A 15,445-nucleotide genomic window follows, 5' to 3' on the forward strand; every position below is an offset into this window, starting at 1 on the left:
AAGTTGGCGAAGCTGAGAGAGAGGTAAGCTGGACTAAAAAATTGCCTTTGCCCGCACGCCCCTTTGGCCCACCGCCTGGACTCGTCTCGCCCGCGGGCGATCTCCTCCATCCGCTCGCCGCGCCGCAACCCGGAGAGGAGACTGCGCTCGGCCGAGCACCACCTGGGGTCCAGCATCCTCGCAACCATCTCCGGCACGGCGTCCGCCCTCTGCAGCCCCGGTGTCCTTGCGACCGTCGCTGCTGTCCTACTTCGCCACTGGCCACTTTGCCCGGCGACGAGCACCACCAGGACACTAGGTATTCCCTCCCCTTGGTTCTCCCTTCTTGCTGTGCGAAACCGTGCGCCCAAACCTTAACGTAATTCATAGGTAAAAAAAATCGTGCGCCCAAACCCTAACATACTATTTGTAATCCGATCTAATTACAGGTGTATATGCCTACTAACTTCGATTTTTTTTGCAAAAATTACTGGGTGTACATGTGTACACCCATGTCCTTTACTGGGTCCGCCGTAGCAGATTAAGGTTTGGTTGCAGAAGATATTGGAGGGTTGCCCACCATGACGAGTCCGCCAAGGGTGAGCATGGAGATCACCGATGACATGCTCAAGAGCATGGAGGTCGGCCTAGCCTTCCGGGACTATGTAAGCAGCCTCTCTTCTTCACTCCAATTCATATATGCTTCCATGGTCCATGATGGGACAGACATGACATTGCTGCTGTCAAATAATGGTGAAAGTAGCGTGGGAATAAGGGACCTTCTATCTTCAGTGATAATGAAATTGATGCAATTGTTAACAAATGACATTTGAGCATGGAACTTTCTTAACACGTGTAAATAATTATTTTCCCGAGGTTAGGACATAATACAGCTTTACGTGTTTTTTTTTGATAATGTGCTTTAAGGTTTGAACCAACAGAAAACATAAATCTCACTTCGTTTCCCCCAGCTCCCAAATAATTAGCGACTTTACCCACCTTTTTCAGTTCCTCTTGATTTTCTCCTTTGAAACCTAGCAATATCTCCATAAACTGAAGACTTCTTGGTTCGTTACACGTGTCAACCTTACCGAAATTTGATGATGCCAAAATGCCAGCGATGCCAAACTTGGACAAAAGAGTGGCGTGTTTGGACTGCAGTGATGCCAAAACTTGCTGCATTTGTGATTTTGGCATGTGGAATCAATTTTTTTCCCTCGAACACACAGGAGAACTATGTATCATTGTATTAGTAGAAGAAAGGTGTCATACATAGACCCAAACACCAATGTTTTCAAGGCGTCGCTTAGCGTCACTTAGGCGTCGCTTAAGCGCCAAGACGCTGCACACACGACGCCATAGCAGATGACTTGCCTTAGATTCCACACTAGTGAGCGGGAGAGTGGGAGGGAGAGAGCAGGTGCGCAGAAGATTCCACAGCAGTGAGCGGGAGAGCGGGAGGGGAACCAGAAGCTGCAGCTCGCCTGCGCTGACGGGAGAAGTTGCCGACCGACCACCGTCGAGCCCTGTGGCCACCTGTGCAGGCCGCAGCAAGGAGCGGCCGCCTGCGGGCCATGGCCACCTTCCCCAATCGGTACTGGCCTGCAGCATCCCGCTTCCTCTGGGAGGGAGGGAGGCGGAGGCGGAACGGGAGGGAAGAGACCGAGATGGGTGGAGACGGAAGTCAAAACAGAGTTGCGGCAGTGGGCAGCGCAGGAGAGATGAAGACACGCGCTAGGGCTACGAGGGTGAGGGGCACATTGGCTGCTTGGTGCACGTGGGCTGGGACAGACCACTTATTACTCCTCTTTCCTTTTTCTTTTTTCCTTTCCTTTTTTTATCATCTATATACTGCTCTGAGCTGCTGTTTTAAAATTTCCTTTCATTGGTAAGGCGTCGCCTTGCCTTACGCCTTACTCGCTTAAGCGTAAGGCGGTAGTCACTCGCCACGCCCTCGCCTTACCACCTTGAAAACATTGCGAAACACACACACCCACACTTCCACACCTTCCCTGTTTTCTAAGGCTGAAGCACCTGTTTCCTGAATGTATCATTGATTCAAATTTCATTTATTGTTTCTTATTAGAAGTCTAGATTCTTGAATATAGCAAGGAGGAATCCTTTCTTTATGTAGATTTCATAGTTGGGAAGGCAATAGTGCAAATGGATTGCACATAGGATTCACGGTTTCTGAATATGTGATCTATTGAAGCTAGCTAATACAAAAACTCAGCATTTAATGCAACCAATTTGGTGGCGCCACTGCATCAGTTCCATGGTCATTTGCGCAGCCAACATTTCAGCATGCAAATTATTTCCATTTGGAAATGAACTGGTGGACAAATATACAGTGGTATTGCACACACCAATTTTGGTAACAATCAAAATGCTAGCCATGGTAAGGCTCACAGGGATCCAGACCAAATAGCCCCCAAGAGTCCTATGGTGGTCAAGCCAAGCAGATGTCTGCTGGCCCCTCCCCTGTCTTCCTGCCGCTTTTCCTTCAACCTAGTGAAGCAGAGATCCATCCATCCTGAAACCTTGATTGGCTGTTTCCTTCTGCTGGTGAGGACCTTTTTTTTGCTTGGATGGATTCTGTTCTTCTTAGTGTTAAGTTCCCACTCAATTTATTGCGGATTCGCTTGCAGCGACCAATCTGAATCCATCCGTTCTGATCTCAATTGGTTCGTGCTGTTGGTGAGAATTCCTTTCTTTGCTTGGATGGGTCCAGTTGTTCCCAGATTCCCATTCTGTTCTCTGCTCTGCTACCAACCTGAATCCATCCATCCATGGTTTGATTAGGTTCTTCTTTGGCGCTCAAGGCCATATTCTTAGTAACCGATTGATTAACGTGCGGGCACAACTTCTTTTTTGGGGTTGGGGGGGGGGGGGGGGGTTGGTTTGTTGCCATGACAAGTCCACCCAGGGTGTGAGCATGGAGATCACCAATGAGGTGCTTAAGAGCATGAAGATAGGACTGACCTTCCAAGGGTATGAAAGCCTCTGTTCTTCACCCAAATTACACACTGGAATTGCATGCTGCAATTAAAACTGTTCTGCACCCCTGGGTTGGGTCTAAAAGTTATTTTTTTAGAAAGGGATAATTGATTTGACTCCCCCCCCCCCCCCCCTCTCTTATTGAATTTACTTAGCTTTCTTGAAAATGTATGTCAAGTAGGTTGCTGTAAGAAGAATGTGAATGCAAGGGCTGGGAAGGCACATTGGACCCTATATACTGCCTAACTGATTTAACTATTAGTATTAATCGTGTTACAGTGTTGCCATATGTTGTGGCCTGGTGGGACTGGAGTTCATATTCGTTAGCGGTGTTTGCAATGATACAACTATTATATACATAATGCAAGATGTATTGAATGAAGTGCCCTCTTTATTAAATTTTCAATAAGCTTGACGCGTAATAGGCTAATAGCACTGAGGATTCAAAGTGGAGCATGTAACTATCGTATGTTGTAATGGGCATACCCAGTTGAAAGAAAACATTAAAAAGGTCTCATGGTGTGTTCTATGACATGATAGTCTGTTTGACTTATATTTTTTGTGCCCATCCCTTCAAATGCACATCTCTATTTAGGGAACTGCTCAATATACATTGACATACTACCACTATACTCATTTTATTCTTTTGGTATATCATAATTCTACTTCAGAATGGCAGAATTAGTTCTATGGATTTTCACAGCAAGGCTACCAGCTATCTCGTGACAGCTAGCGATGACGAATCAATCCGCCTATATGACACTCAAAATGCAGTGTGAGTGCACATCATTACTCTGTCTTTGGAAGTATTTATTCTATAAGTAAATAGGGTTACTAGTTGGTTCTTTCAAAGTTTTTAAGGCGGTAAGGCGAGCTGCAGCGCTCCACCACCTTCCAGACGCCTAGGCGAGTTAGGCACTCGGCGAGGCGACGCCATACACATACTCTAACCTTCCATAGAACAGCACAAGCATACACTATAGCTTTCTGCTGCCAATTCTGGAGCCCATGTAGCAGTGATCCTCCTGTTTCCAGTTGTCTTCTTCCATGTGCCATACAGCTCCTAACAAGTTTCAACATGTGTGACTCATTATTAATATAATTATGTAACAGAAATACTTTGTAATCTAATCAGATTAAATATGGATAGTGAAATACCTTTTGATGATCTGAGCTCTCTTTTCTTCTCCCAAACAGCAAGCTGCATATACTATAAAGAATTTAGCAACACAAGACGGACACAAGCTGACAAGCAAATACCAATATATCATCATTACATCAGCCCATAAATTTAGATAAGAGTCTTAGTGGCATAGTTAGCCACATTACAAACATTCCAGAAATATAGATAAGACATAAGAGTCTTAGTGGCATAGTTAGCCACATTACAAGCAGTTCACAAATATAACTAAGGTAGTCTTAGTGGCATAATTAGTAGTCCACAGCCACAATTACATAATATAGCCCAACCACCATGGCATGCTAATTAGTGCACAAGTACAACACAAAAGTAATTTTTAGTGCAGATCTGAAATCTGCTAGCAGCCAACTCTCAACAGTCAATATCCATCATCAAACTCATCAAGGATGTTTGGAGCCTCCTTGTTTTCGCTACCACCGTTGGAGCCATTGGGATCCTGCTCACAATCACTCACATCAGCATTGTCATGTGGATCTTCATCTTCCTCTTCTTCATTGGACAAACCCAAGTCATGTGGAATTAAATTGGGATCCTGCTCACAATCACTCACTTGCTGGAATTAAATTGCACATACTAAAACCTGCTGCAATTACAAGAAAAACAGCACGTACGAGGGTTCAAATTCTGTAGGTTTTGCTTGGCCAATTTGTTTGAGAATGCATCTCCTCTAAGGCCTTCATAGTCCAAGGATTGAGCATCAATCTTGTTTCTAATTTCTTCATCCTCCACCATTCTTCCAAGCACATCAAGAAAACAACCTCTTAACTGCCCAACAGTTGCATCATCATAGCTTGTATGATAGAATGCAGTCTTCCTGGATTCAAATATAGTGCCGCCGTATTCAGGTGCGCCGCCGCACTCTCCTCCCTTACTCTCTCTCCTTACCCCTCTCCCTCTCCCTCTCTCAAACGAACTGACGCGATGGGGATTGTGGAGGGTGGGAGCCGTAGGCGTGCAGCGGCTTCTTTCCCACACGCAGCAGCTTCTTTCCCGAGCGCGCGCATTGCTACGCCCTTTTCCCACACGAGCCCGCGGGGCCACTCTTTTCCGCGCACGCAGCAGCTTCTGTCTCACGGCGTCTTCCTCGGAGAAAAGGACAAGTAGGAGACGCCTTCCGCCGCCTTACGACACCATACACGAGACGCACACGGCGACCGACGCCCCATTTCAAAACTCACTCGACGCCAAGTCGTCGCATAGGTGCCGCCTTAAAAACTTGGGGTTCTTTTTTGGTCTTAAAAGAAGCAATTTGTTACATTCTAGTAGTTTGCTAGGTTCACTGATGTTCTGTAGAATTTACTCTTCATTTTCCAATTCCTAACAATAATACTGCCCTGATACAAATTATCGTGTATGTTATTAGTTTATTTTAGTGTCTAATATTTCGAACTCATGTTCGACTTTGGTATTGCACACAAAAAGATTAAGTTTGTGGAGATGGCTCAATACCTTTTGTAGTGATTTATTTTTTCCTCTGAACCATTTCTTTCTTTGTGATATCTATTGGTTTCTCACTCATTTAATTTTTCAGATGTTTGAAGACTATTAATAGCAAAAAATATGGGGTCGAACTAGTGTGCTTCACTGATAACCCAACTATTGTCTTATATTCATCAAAAAATGGCTGGGATGGTAAGTCATATTTTATGTTAATTTGAAAATGATTTATTTCATGTACTGAAAATAAGTAATAATGCAGAATCTCTGCGTCTACTCTCACTGAATGATAACCGGTTTCTTAGATATTTTAAAGGTCACCTTGACAGGTATGCCACACTATCTTAAAATAAGTTCTACTCCCTATGTTCCAAATTATTGGTCACTTTAGCTTTTTCCTATGTCGAACTTCTCGAACTTTGACCAAGTTTATGGGAAAATGCACAAATGTCTTGATAGTTCAATATACTTTTCTAAAAATTGGTCAAAATTAGAGAAGTTTTGACTTACTACAAAAGCCAAAGTGAAGTAAAATTTGGAAAGGAGGGAGTAGTTAATATTTTTGGTCACACTAATGCCGGTGGAGGATGCTAATATGTTTGTTTTGTCCAGGGTTGTCTGCATCTCATTTTGCTCTGAGAAAGAAAACTTTCTCTCTGGTTCACTTGACCGTACTGTTCTCTTATGGGATCAACGAGCTGAAAAATCACAGGTAAAACTAATGATGCTGTGTGACACGAGTTAAATGTCAGATTCTGCTTCACTACCTGTTTATGCCAACTAAACGAACTGCAGTTTTAGCTGACGAAAGCTATTTTGGATTTCTCCTCTTATTACTTGTTCCCTGTTGAAGCTCCTCAAATCAATTGGAACCAAGCATGTAACACTGTTGCAACGGAATCTTTAAACCCTTATTGTTACCTACTTCTGTCTTTGTGCTATTCATGGGATGGTGGATGTTGGATTCCATTCTTGTAAAATTAGAATCTTGGGCACGATCATTTTGTTTGTCAGGAATCCATAACATCTTCTCTGTCCAATCCAGAATATAACATGCTTAGGGTTCTTGCTGCTTAAACCGTTTCAGGTTTGACCATAAAATATATATAAATGTTTGTAGAGTGACAACATAAGGCTGATGTTACTGGATTTATTATTATGAGAATGAAAATTTCTAAATAATAACACACTATATAAAATAAACATTTTTTTGTAGTAATTTCTAGTCAAAGTTGGAGATCATGTCGGAGTCAAGCAACTTACATTTTGGATCAAGAGGGAGTATTGATTTATTGAACATGTGTTCATGGATTTTTCAGGGCTTACTGCGTGTGCAAGGGAGGCCTGCAGTTTCATATGATGATCAGGGCATGGTATTTGCAGTTGCCTATGGTGGTCACATAAGGATGTTTGATGCTCGAAAATTTGAAAAGGTATTTGATTGAATGTGTGGTTTGGCCATTAGTGTTCAACCCTTCTAACTTGTTACGTTCATAGGGGCCTTTTGAGATCTTCTCTGTTGGTAATAATGATTCAGAAGCCCATGTCATAAAGTTCAGTAGTGATGGCAGGCGGATTCTGTTAACCACTAAAGCTGGACGTGTTCATGTGCTAGATTCATTCCATGGCAATAGCGTAAGCATACAACCTACTGTACTTTATATCTTGCATACTAAGACTAGTAAAACATGGTTCTTATGATTCCTTTTTCTTGTAGATTGCATCGTACAATGTGAAGCCAGTGGTAACCAATTCAACACTGGAGGCATCGTTTAGTCCTGATGGAAACCATATCATATCTGGTTAGAAACCATTCCTTAGCGCGCTTTGCAATCATTGCCATCTTCTCTTCCACTTAGCAATGCATTATGATCTCTTGCAGGCTCTGGTGATGGTAGTGTTTATGCTTGGAATGTTAGGAGTGGAAAGGTGCAGAAGAATACATAATGTTGATATTGAAGTTACTTGTATGTGTATCTGTTTGACTTATAAGTGGTAATACTTGGACATGCAGGTCGCACGCTGGGGAAGCACAGATAACGAACCGCCACTGGTAAGGTGGGCTCCAGGATCCTTGATGTTTGTGACAGGATCATCAGAACTGTCATGTTGGGTTCCGGATCTGTCCAAGCTGGGATCCTTTACCATTAGCAAGTAGATGCAAATGATAAGAGGTGGACTGCCCTTGCAAGCCCTGCTTGTCTCTGTATATTCTGTTGCGGTTGAAGGGACTCGTTAAGCATTCACCACCGATCCTTTAGCAAGCTGTTGTATCTCTCATTTCTGGATGTCTCGGCTCGGAGAAATCTTGTAATTCAGACCAGATGGGTATATAGAGAGAGCAAAGAAACAAGGCGGATGGGCTTGGGCAACGGTTGGTTAGTTTGTTTCAGTTGGATTCCTTGTACTGATGTGCTATTTCATTGTGCATCCACCTCTTCATATTTCTGGTTCGATTGTTTGTACTGTGATACGATGCCGTAGGCTCCAGTGGGGATGCACCGATTCATGAGCTGCCAGCTCATTCAATGAATCGGTTTGCAAAGGCCACCGTCAGCTGTGAACGAGGAAACACAAACTATAGAGAAGCATTTTTTAATGGGTTGTGATCCTTGGGTGGTTCTTGGTAGCAGCAATTTTGCTGCTCTTGGTAGCAGCAATTTTTCTATTCTTTTGGCTGAAAAAAAAAACAAACCTTAGTCTATGCAATTTTAATAACCGTATAGTTGAAGCCCACTAGAAATAGGTCGTTAGGACAATAACGCTAAACATGTCTGGCTTGTAGTGGGCATCAAACATGTTTCACAATACAGAAATTATCTACTGTATAAAAACATGCGCAACGTTTGACACACACAATAAGATATGCACCAAAAGGGAGGTTTTTAGTCATACAAAGAATGTCCTTCACCCAGAAGTATATTTCTGCATTTTTTTGAGTAATTCTGCAATTTTTTGTTGGCACAAAGTGTTTTGAAGAAGCTAATTTATTTAGTACTAATTTTTTTTAAAAGAATTGTTATTCTTGGTCTCGGGCCCAGTGGCCTGGCTTGTCGAAATGAGCTTGGGCTTTATGGTAATTGGGCTTCCCTCGTCCATGACCCGTTTGGCGTGATGTCGCGATGAGCTTGGGTTTTATGGTAACTAGAGAATGCTCCGCGTGTTGCTGCGGAAATTACCGGTAAAATTAGTGGATGATTTTTAATATTTTAGCATTGACAACTAAATATATGTTAGAAAATGATGTGGTTTGTTAATGTGAATAACATAGATACATGATAAATGATATGTGTTAGTTTGATTTATTAGTGGATAATGATACGAACACTTTGCATGGTGGGGTAATGTATTAGTGGGATGATTTAGTAGATGTTGATGTGGATGCTTTGCATGACAAGAGAAATAATTAGTGGGATGCTCTAGTGGATGATGATGTGGATGCTTTGCATGTCAAGAGAACTAGCTAGTGGAGTTTATCTATATAAGAGATATAGATTTGATTGATTTTGTTGGGTTGACACGACTGTTCCTAATCAATATCAGCAGAGCACGTAGATTCGATTCAAATAGACGCTATATTCCTCGCTTCGCCTACTGACGGACAACCTTGCAAACAAAAAAAGACAACGAGTAAGTACACATTGACTGACTCTGCTAGCTACTAGTCTGTGTTCGTTCCGTTAACAAGCAAAACATATATATACTAGTACATTAGTACACGTAGGATCGCACTAAACCAGTAACGCCAAATACGCCAATGCTGATGACACCTCACGACGGCCGACGGAGAAACTAGGACACATTTGCATTAGCCGACGAAATTAAAGTACGATTTGTTTGAGAAGACTCCAATTGACTAATCGACATACTTGCATATACTACTACTACGGACGTGTTCTCGATCGCCTACTATACTTGCGCGGCACGAAAAGAAGTTCATGACAGATTTAATTTGTCTTCTCGTTCTACTTATATAATAGTAGCAACGTGGTTGGAACCCGATTGCGTGGCTGCCAAGGTAGTGTATACATGCACTGATATACACAAATCGCATTCATCATGGGCTCATGCATGGCTCATAAGAAAATGAACCCCGAGGTCGGAACCCGATTGACCAAGGTACTGTATACATGCACTGATACACACAATCGCATTCATGCATACACTGATAATACAACGTGGTTGGTTGGAACCCGATTGCAAGGTACTGTATACATACACTGATAATACACACAATCGCATTCATGGGCTCATGGCTCGTAAGAAAATAAACTCATTTCATTCTTCCCCTTTTATATATAGTTTACAGAAAATAGATAATGTTTGACTTTGAGAAATGCTATCTAACAACCTAGTGTTGGAACGTTCGATTGCTCTCTTCTCTTCCCCTCCCTCTCGTCTTCTCCAAATTCGGCGACTCTCTCCCTATCCTTTTCTGCAAATCTGGCAGCCTTTAGAAGAGAAAATCAAGGCAGACAGGTCGGCTAAGCGGTGAGGACGGCGGTGAGTGTGTGTGTGTGTGTGTGGGGGGGGGGGGTAGGGGGGGGGGGTAGGGGGTTGTTAGGGTTCTAGCGATGGCGGTGGTGCCCGAACCAGGTCAGGACAGGGACGCCCATGACTATGCGATGGTGGGTGCGTGAGGAGGGGCAGAGAAAGAGGCCATGCGGATGTGGTAGGGTCTCGCTGGAGCACCACGGCCGCGGCTATGGCAGCAGAGCTCCAGCAAGACCGTACCGTGGCAAGGTGGTGGGCGGCGGCGAGACATCAAAGGGGGAAGAAGAATAGTGAAAAAAATTGAGCGCTCCCCCACCAGTAAAACACTCAAGTACTAGCGAGACAGATTCTTGACTTTTGCATATTGTCTCTTCTTAGAGCCTGTTTGATCACGGAAGAAAAATCCTAAAATTTCTATGTCCCCACACTAACCAAAATAGTAGATTTCTCCTGGCATTTTTAAATAATAATAAAATACTAACAATAGTCATAACACATAGGAATTCTCACTAGGAGACATTTAGTAAGAAAAATTTATACCCCATATTATTAGGAGAATTAAGTTGCTGATTATGGTTGTGGAAACACACCCTTTAATAGTGAAACAACTATCATATTGTCTGATTTTGGAGGCTGTCATATTAGATGCTTGTCTATATAGATGATGATTAATAGATGCGGGTTTCAGACAAACACTTCTAAATAATGTCATTTTTATACTAGCATCTCCGGCGGTTTGCCGCTGTATAGAACCCTGAAACCCCTGGACACTAGCTAATCCCTCTGCTGCAATAGACTGGAAGCTGGGCCTTGTGACTAAATCTCGGTCAAGTGCTACCATCATCTAATATACTGAACAATTCACCATTTCGATGGCAGATAATAATGTACAAATAAACAATAGATCGAGGAGGGTTGTTTATGACATGCGCAGATAATAATGTACAAATAAACAAAGCATCATAGGCGGACCGTAAATTAAAACTGAAGAATGTGACCATACGTTCTCCTCGATCTCAACCACACACACAAAAAAGAAATATGCTACCTTTGTCTCGTAATACAAGCTAGTGACGGCCTTGACTGGCTTACCTTCTTTCTCAAGTCTTGCATTGACGTGATAGGCCACCGGCGATAAGGAATTTTTGAAGAAAAAAATTGACACGGGCCGACCTTGCTGTGAATGGTCAAGTTGAAAATGAGTCCTCAATCGGCCATAGGATAAGGTATTAAGCTAATTAAGGTAGAAGTGCATGCTATCTACTGTTCGCAAGCCTTTCGTTTGGTTTCAGGTGCAATCTCCTTACGTGGCCACTCATCATTCGATAGGACGATGACATGCGCAACAACGCATATGCGCATGCGCTCCAATAATTTTCAGAGGAGAGAGCTATCAGCGAGAGAATGGAGGCTGTCAGCAAAAGGAAGCTGATGAGCATGCTTGTCGTCAGTCTCTTTCTAGTACGAAAAGAGTGGATCTCTGCCACCAACTGGCAAATAATGCTGCATATACAGATATACGCCGTGACTGTACTGTGCCACCACTGAGAAAAAGGCAGCACAAATAAAGAGTAGCTTTCCTATCTCGATCGCTCCTTCCACGCATGGCACATTTTGGGCGCTTCCGGCTGATATGCTCTCTCTAGGCATGCATGTCCTGTCAGCACACACAAGTAGTTACTGCAGTGTTGTAGTCACGTACAGTTGAGTACGCACCTAGGCCTTGTTTAGTTCATGAAAAATTTTGCAAAATTTTTCAGATTCCCCGTCATATCGAATCTTTAGACGTATGCATGGAGTATTAAATATAGATGAAAATTAAAACTAATTGCACAATTTGGTCGGAATTGACGAGACGAATCTTTTGAGCCTAGTTAGTCCATAATTGGACAATATTTATCAAATACAAACGAAAGTGCTACTATTCCTATTTTGTAAAAATTTTTGAAAGTAAACAAGGCCCTAATATGGGCAAACTATGTCAATGTCAAAAATAAAGGAAAATAAGATTTCCTCTTAAGCATATCACGCTCGTTCAATTTTGTTTTCGTCCCACGTTAGGAAAGAAAACCAGTGGTGGAAAACTAGGATGACTTGCACCGCGGTGGAAATGGTTAATTAGGGAAGAAAACTAGAGTGTAGTCCTAAGACTATGGGACCGTGCTAAAAGTGCGGCGCTCCTTTCGTCCGCACGCCACTGCAGCTCCAAAAGCATATATGCGCACACACACGGTTGCAGAGATTAATTGTTAGCTATATAGCACACACGAGCGTACATATACGTATGTACGATCGATATTGTATCCAGCAGTGCCGCGTACGAGGTCCTGCAAATAATAAATAAATTAGTTCGTACCATACGCTAGCTGATCCGATCCTTTTATGCGTTCCTTTGTCGCGATCAATCATCATATAATTCTATGCACGTTTTCGTATCATATATCGGTACTATGTACTAGTACCGTACCATATCTCGGTTGGTAAAGTTTTCTTTGCTCTTGAGGGTATGCATGTGCCCTCACTCTCCTATCCATTGGATTCGCTTTGAAAAGTGTGTAAACACACATCTCAATGCGAATCTGCTTTGAGATGTGTGTTTGCACACTTTTCAATGCGGATCTAATGGTGAGAGCATACGCGGTTCACATAACACATGCTGACACTTAAAAACTGCGTTCCGCTGTAGCATGCACACGACGGCATGCGACATCCGTCGGGTACCACGCACATCGGCGCGCGCGCATGTGACAGCGAGCAGTTGTGTGCACTGTGCAGCTGCAGGGCGCATGCATGCACGTGTACACGCACAAGCTAGCGCGCCATCGACAAACAAAGGAACAAACCGATCGACCAGGGGGCGACCGTACCTAACCACACCATGTTTAGGGCCCGTTTAGATTGGGAACGAAAATTTTTTGGGTGTCACATCGGATGTGTCGGAAGGATGTCGGAAGAGGTTTTTAAAAACTAATAAAAAAACAAATTACATAGCTCGTCAGGAAACTGCAAGACAAATTTATTAAGCATAATTAATCTGTCATTAGCATATTTGGGTTACTGTAGCACTTAAGGCTAATCATAGAGTAACTAGGCTTAAAAGATTCGTCTCGCAATTCTCAACTAAACTGTGTAATTAGTTTATTTTTTTATCTACATTTAATGTTCCATGCATGTGTCTAAAGATTCGATGAGATGGATGAAAAATTTTTAGGTGGGGAACTAAACAGGGCCTTAATTCTCTGCATCGTCGTCGTCGACGTACGTCCAACGGGGTGACTGACCATCATCATCTGTCCGTCCGTTTCAGGCCGGTGTCGGTCGCGGTGATGTACATGCATGCCGAGACACGACGACGTGCTGTCACAAAACGCGCCGTTTTTTTGCAGAGCTTGAGCTAGGTCGATCGAAACACGTACGTCGTGGTCGATGCCGATCAGCGTTTCGTCGCCGGGCGTATATGGGGACCGGCCGGCCGGCCGATCGTGGAGGCCGGGAGCGCCGCGCCCATGCGCGCCGGTCCAGAGCAGAGTGCGGACAAGAAACACGAACTAAGCAGTGACATCACCAGCGTAGCCTAGCTAGCTACCTAAGCTCTACGTACGTACGTGTTCTTCACCTCATCACCTGCTGCACATAGTATATTAATTCTAGCAATATGATACTATAATTGTCCCGACCGCCATCCCTTTTTTTTTATTAAGGAAAAAAAGACGCAACGTCGTTGCCAACTGGTGGTGAATGATAACAATAAACTTGGGGCTCGTCGTGTCACTCGATCGAATCCCGTCTTGGGGAAGTTGTTGGGAAGAAATAACAGAATTGCTAGCTGTAGGAGTACTACTCGTACGTTCCAAACGGAGGCCCTAAGCTTCCTGGTTACTAAACTAGTTTCTCTCGCTCATAGTATACATACTTACTATAAATTATCACCGCGGTCAAACGCGCGGCTGTGGTTGCTTGCATGTGCCGCTGCCGGCTCGGTGCTCGCCCGCCGGCTTTCCTCCCTGTCTTTTTGGGCTCTACGCCGCAAAAGAGCTAGCTTTCTTTTCTCGATCGATGCCCCAACTCCTGCTGCATCGACCAGTGCAGAGACCAGACCAAAGTGCATGCAAGACGGTCACGACGCAATAGCAGCAAAGCAAGGTCGCAACTGCTTTAATTAAGCTGCGGCATCGCCGTCTGCCGCCTATTTCAAGCCTCGCACTGTCACGCGCACCTCACCACCCATACTGCCCTTTTTCTTTTGTCTTGTCCATCTTACTAAGACTATCTCCAACAATCGTCACCTAAAATACAAGACCCATTTGTCCTTTGGGTAGTGCTACAGGTAAAAGGTTCTATACCTATTTTTAGTCTTCTCCAACAACAAGACCTAAAAGACAACACTCTCTGCAAATGGGTCTCCAGGAGAGAGGATACCCAAATTTGGATTATGCCTCTCCTGATACCAAAGTGGGTCTTCTGTATGGGTACTCTGTTGGAGGCTATAGGTATTGTATTGGAGACCCATTTTGAGTTTGGATTCCCAAATGGGTCTCCTGTTGGAGATAGCCTAAAATCCTTAACGCATCCACCACCACCAGTTTTTTTTTTTTTTTTTTGGCACGACACGACAGACGACTTAGGTCTGCGAGGATCTTGTGATTTCTATCGATCTGCCGGTACGGTGGTGTTTGGTGACCACCGTCGATTCGACGCGCAGATGTGCTTGTGGCCGGATACGTCGCTGCTGGCCTCAAGCCTTCTTTACTTCCAACCTAAAACTTAAAATTTTTCAAAATTTTCTGTCACATCAAATCTTTAGACATATACATGCAGTATTAAATATAGACAAAAATAAAAACTAATTGCACAGTTTGGTCAAAATTTACGAGACAAATCTTTTAAGCCTAGTTAGTCCATGATTAAACAATAATTACCACAAACAAACAAAAGTGCTACAGTATTGCGAATTTTTTTCGCTCACCAACTAAACACGGCCTCAGTCAGATATCGTTTCATTCCTTAGCATCTACAGTACTACTGCAATAAAGCAGATCAAAGATTGGATTCAGCACAAAGAGAAGAGAAGGGTCGCTTCTTGCGACGACGACGACGACGCCACGTACACCACGTGTCAATAAGTCAAGTCATGCGCTTGTGGGGTAAATTAGTTTAAAGAATGATGTTAGTAATAACGAAGAGGAAGAATAGAATGATGATGCTTCCGTAGTTCCGTGCCCGGTCTTTCCACCCCATGTAAATAAAAATTAATTAATTATTGCCGTCTTTGTGCGTGAACGCGATCGGCCGGTATTTTACGTGCGTGCCAGTGGACTGGAGCCTGACCGAAATGAA

General features: G+C 43.4%; 1 protein-coding gene across 2 annotated transcripts; it reads left to right on the top strand.

Annotated features, from left to right (window-relative positions):
• On the top strand, positions 1-8,075 carry LOC8060458 (protein ANTHESIS POMOTING FACTOR 1). 2 transcript variants are annotated; one of them, XM_002446964.2, is made up of 11 exons: positions 1-298; positions 520-644; positions 3,648-3,751; positions 5,709-5,809; positions 5,877-5,943; positions 6,227-6,326; positions 6,934-7,047; positions 7,112-7,249; positions 7,332-7,416; positions 7,497-7,543; positions 7,629-8,075. In XM_002446964.2, exons 2-11 carry the CDS (start codon positions 561-563, stop codon positions 7,770-7,772), a joined length of 984 nt encoding a protein of 327 aa, XP_002447009.1. In that variant the 5' UTR covers positions 1-298; positions 520-560; the 3' UTR covers positions 7,773-8,075. The 2 variants fall into 2 exon arrangements, with proteins under 2 accessions (XP_002447009.1, XP_021319461.1); XM_021463786.1 differs by having other exon boundaries at positions 16-298; positions 473-644.

The sequence above is a fragment of the Sorghum bicolor genome, chromosome 6 (assembly GCF_000003195.3).
Source record: "Sorghum bicolor cultivar BTx623 chromosome 6, Sorghum_bicolor_NCBIv3, whole genome shotgun sequence".
NCBI lineage: Eukaryota > Viridiplantae > Streptophyta > Magnoliopsida > Poales > Poaceae > Sorghum > Sorghum bicolor.

What these genes read in the sequence shown, in the direction of transcription:
- LOC8060458 (XM_002446964.2), top strand. Translation starts at nt 561, where the DNA reads ATGACGAGTCCGCCAAGGGTGAGCATGGAGATCACCGATGACATGCTC. An exon ending in AACGAGCTGAAAAATCACAG is followed by an intron (nt 6,327 to 6,933) that starts GTAAAACTAATG and finishes TGGATTTTTCAG; the next exon opens with GGCTTACTGCGTGTGCAAGG. An exon ending in ATTCATTCCATGGCAATAGC is followed by an intron (nt 7,250 to 7,331) that starts GTAAGCATACAA and finishes TTTTTCTTGTAG; the next exon opens with ATTGCATCGTACAATGTGAA.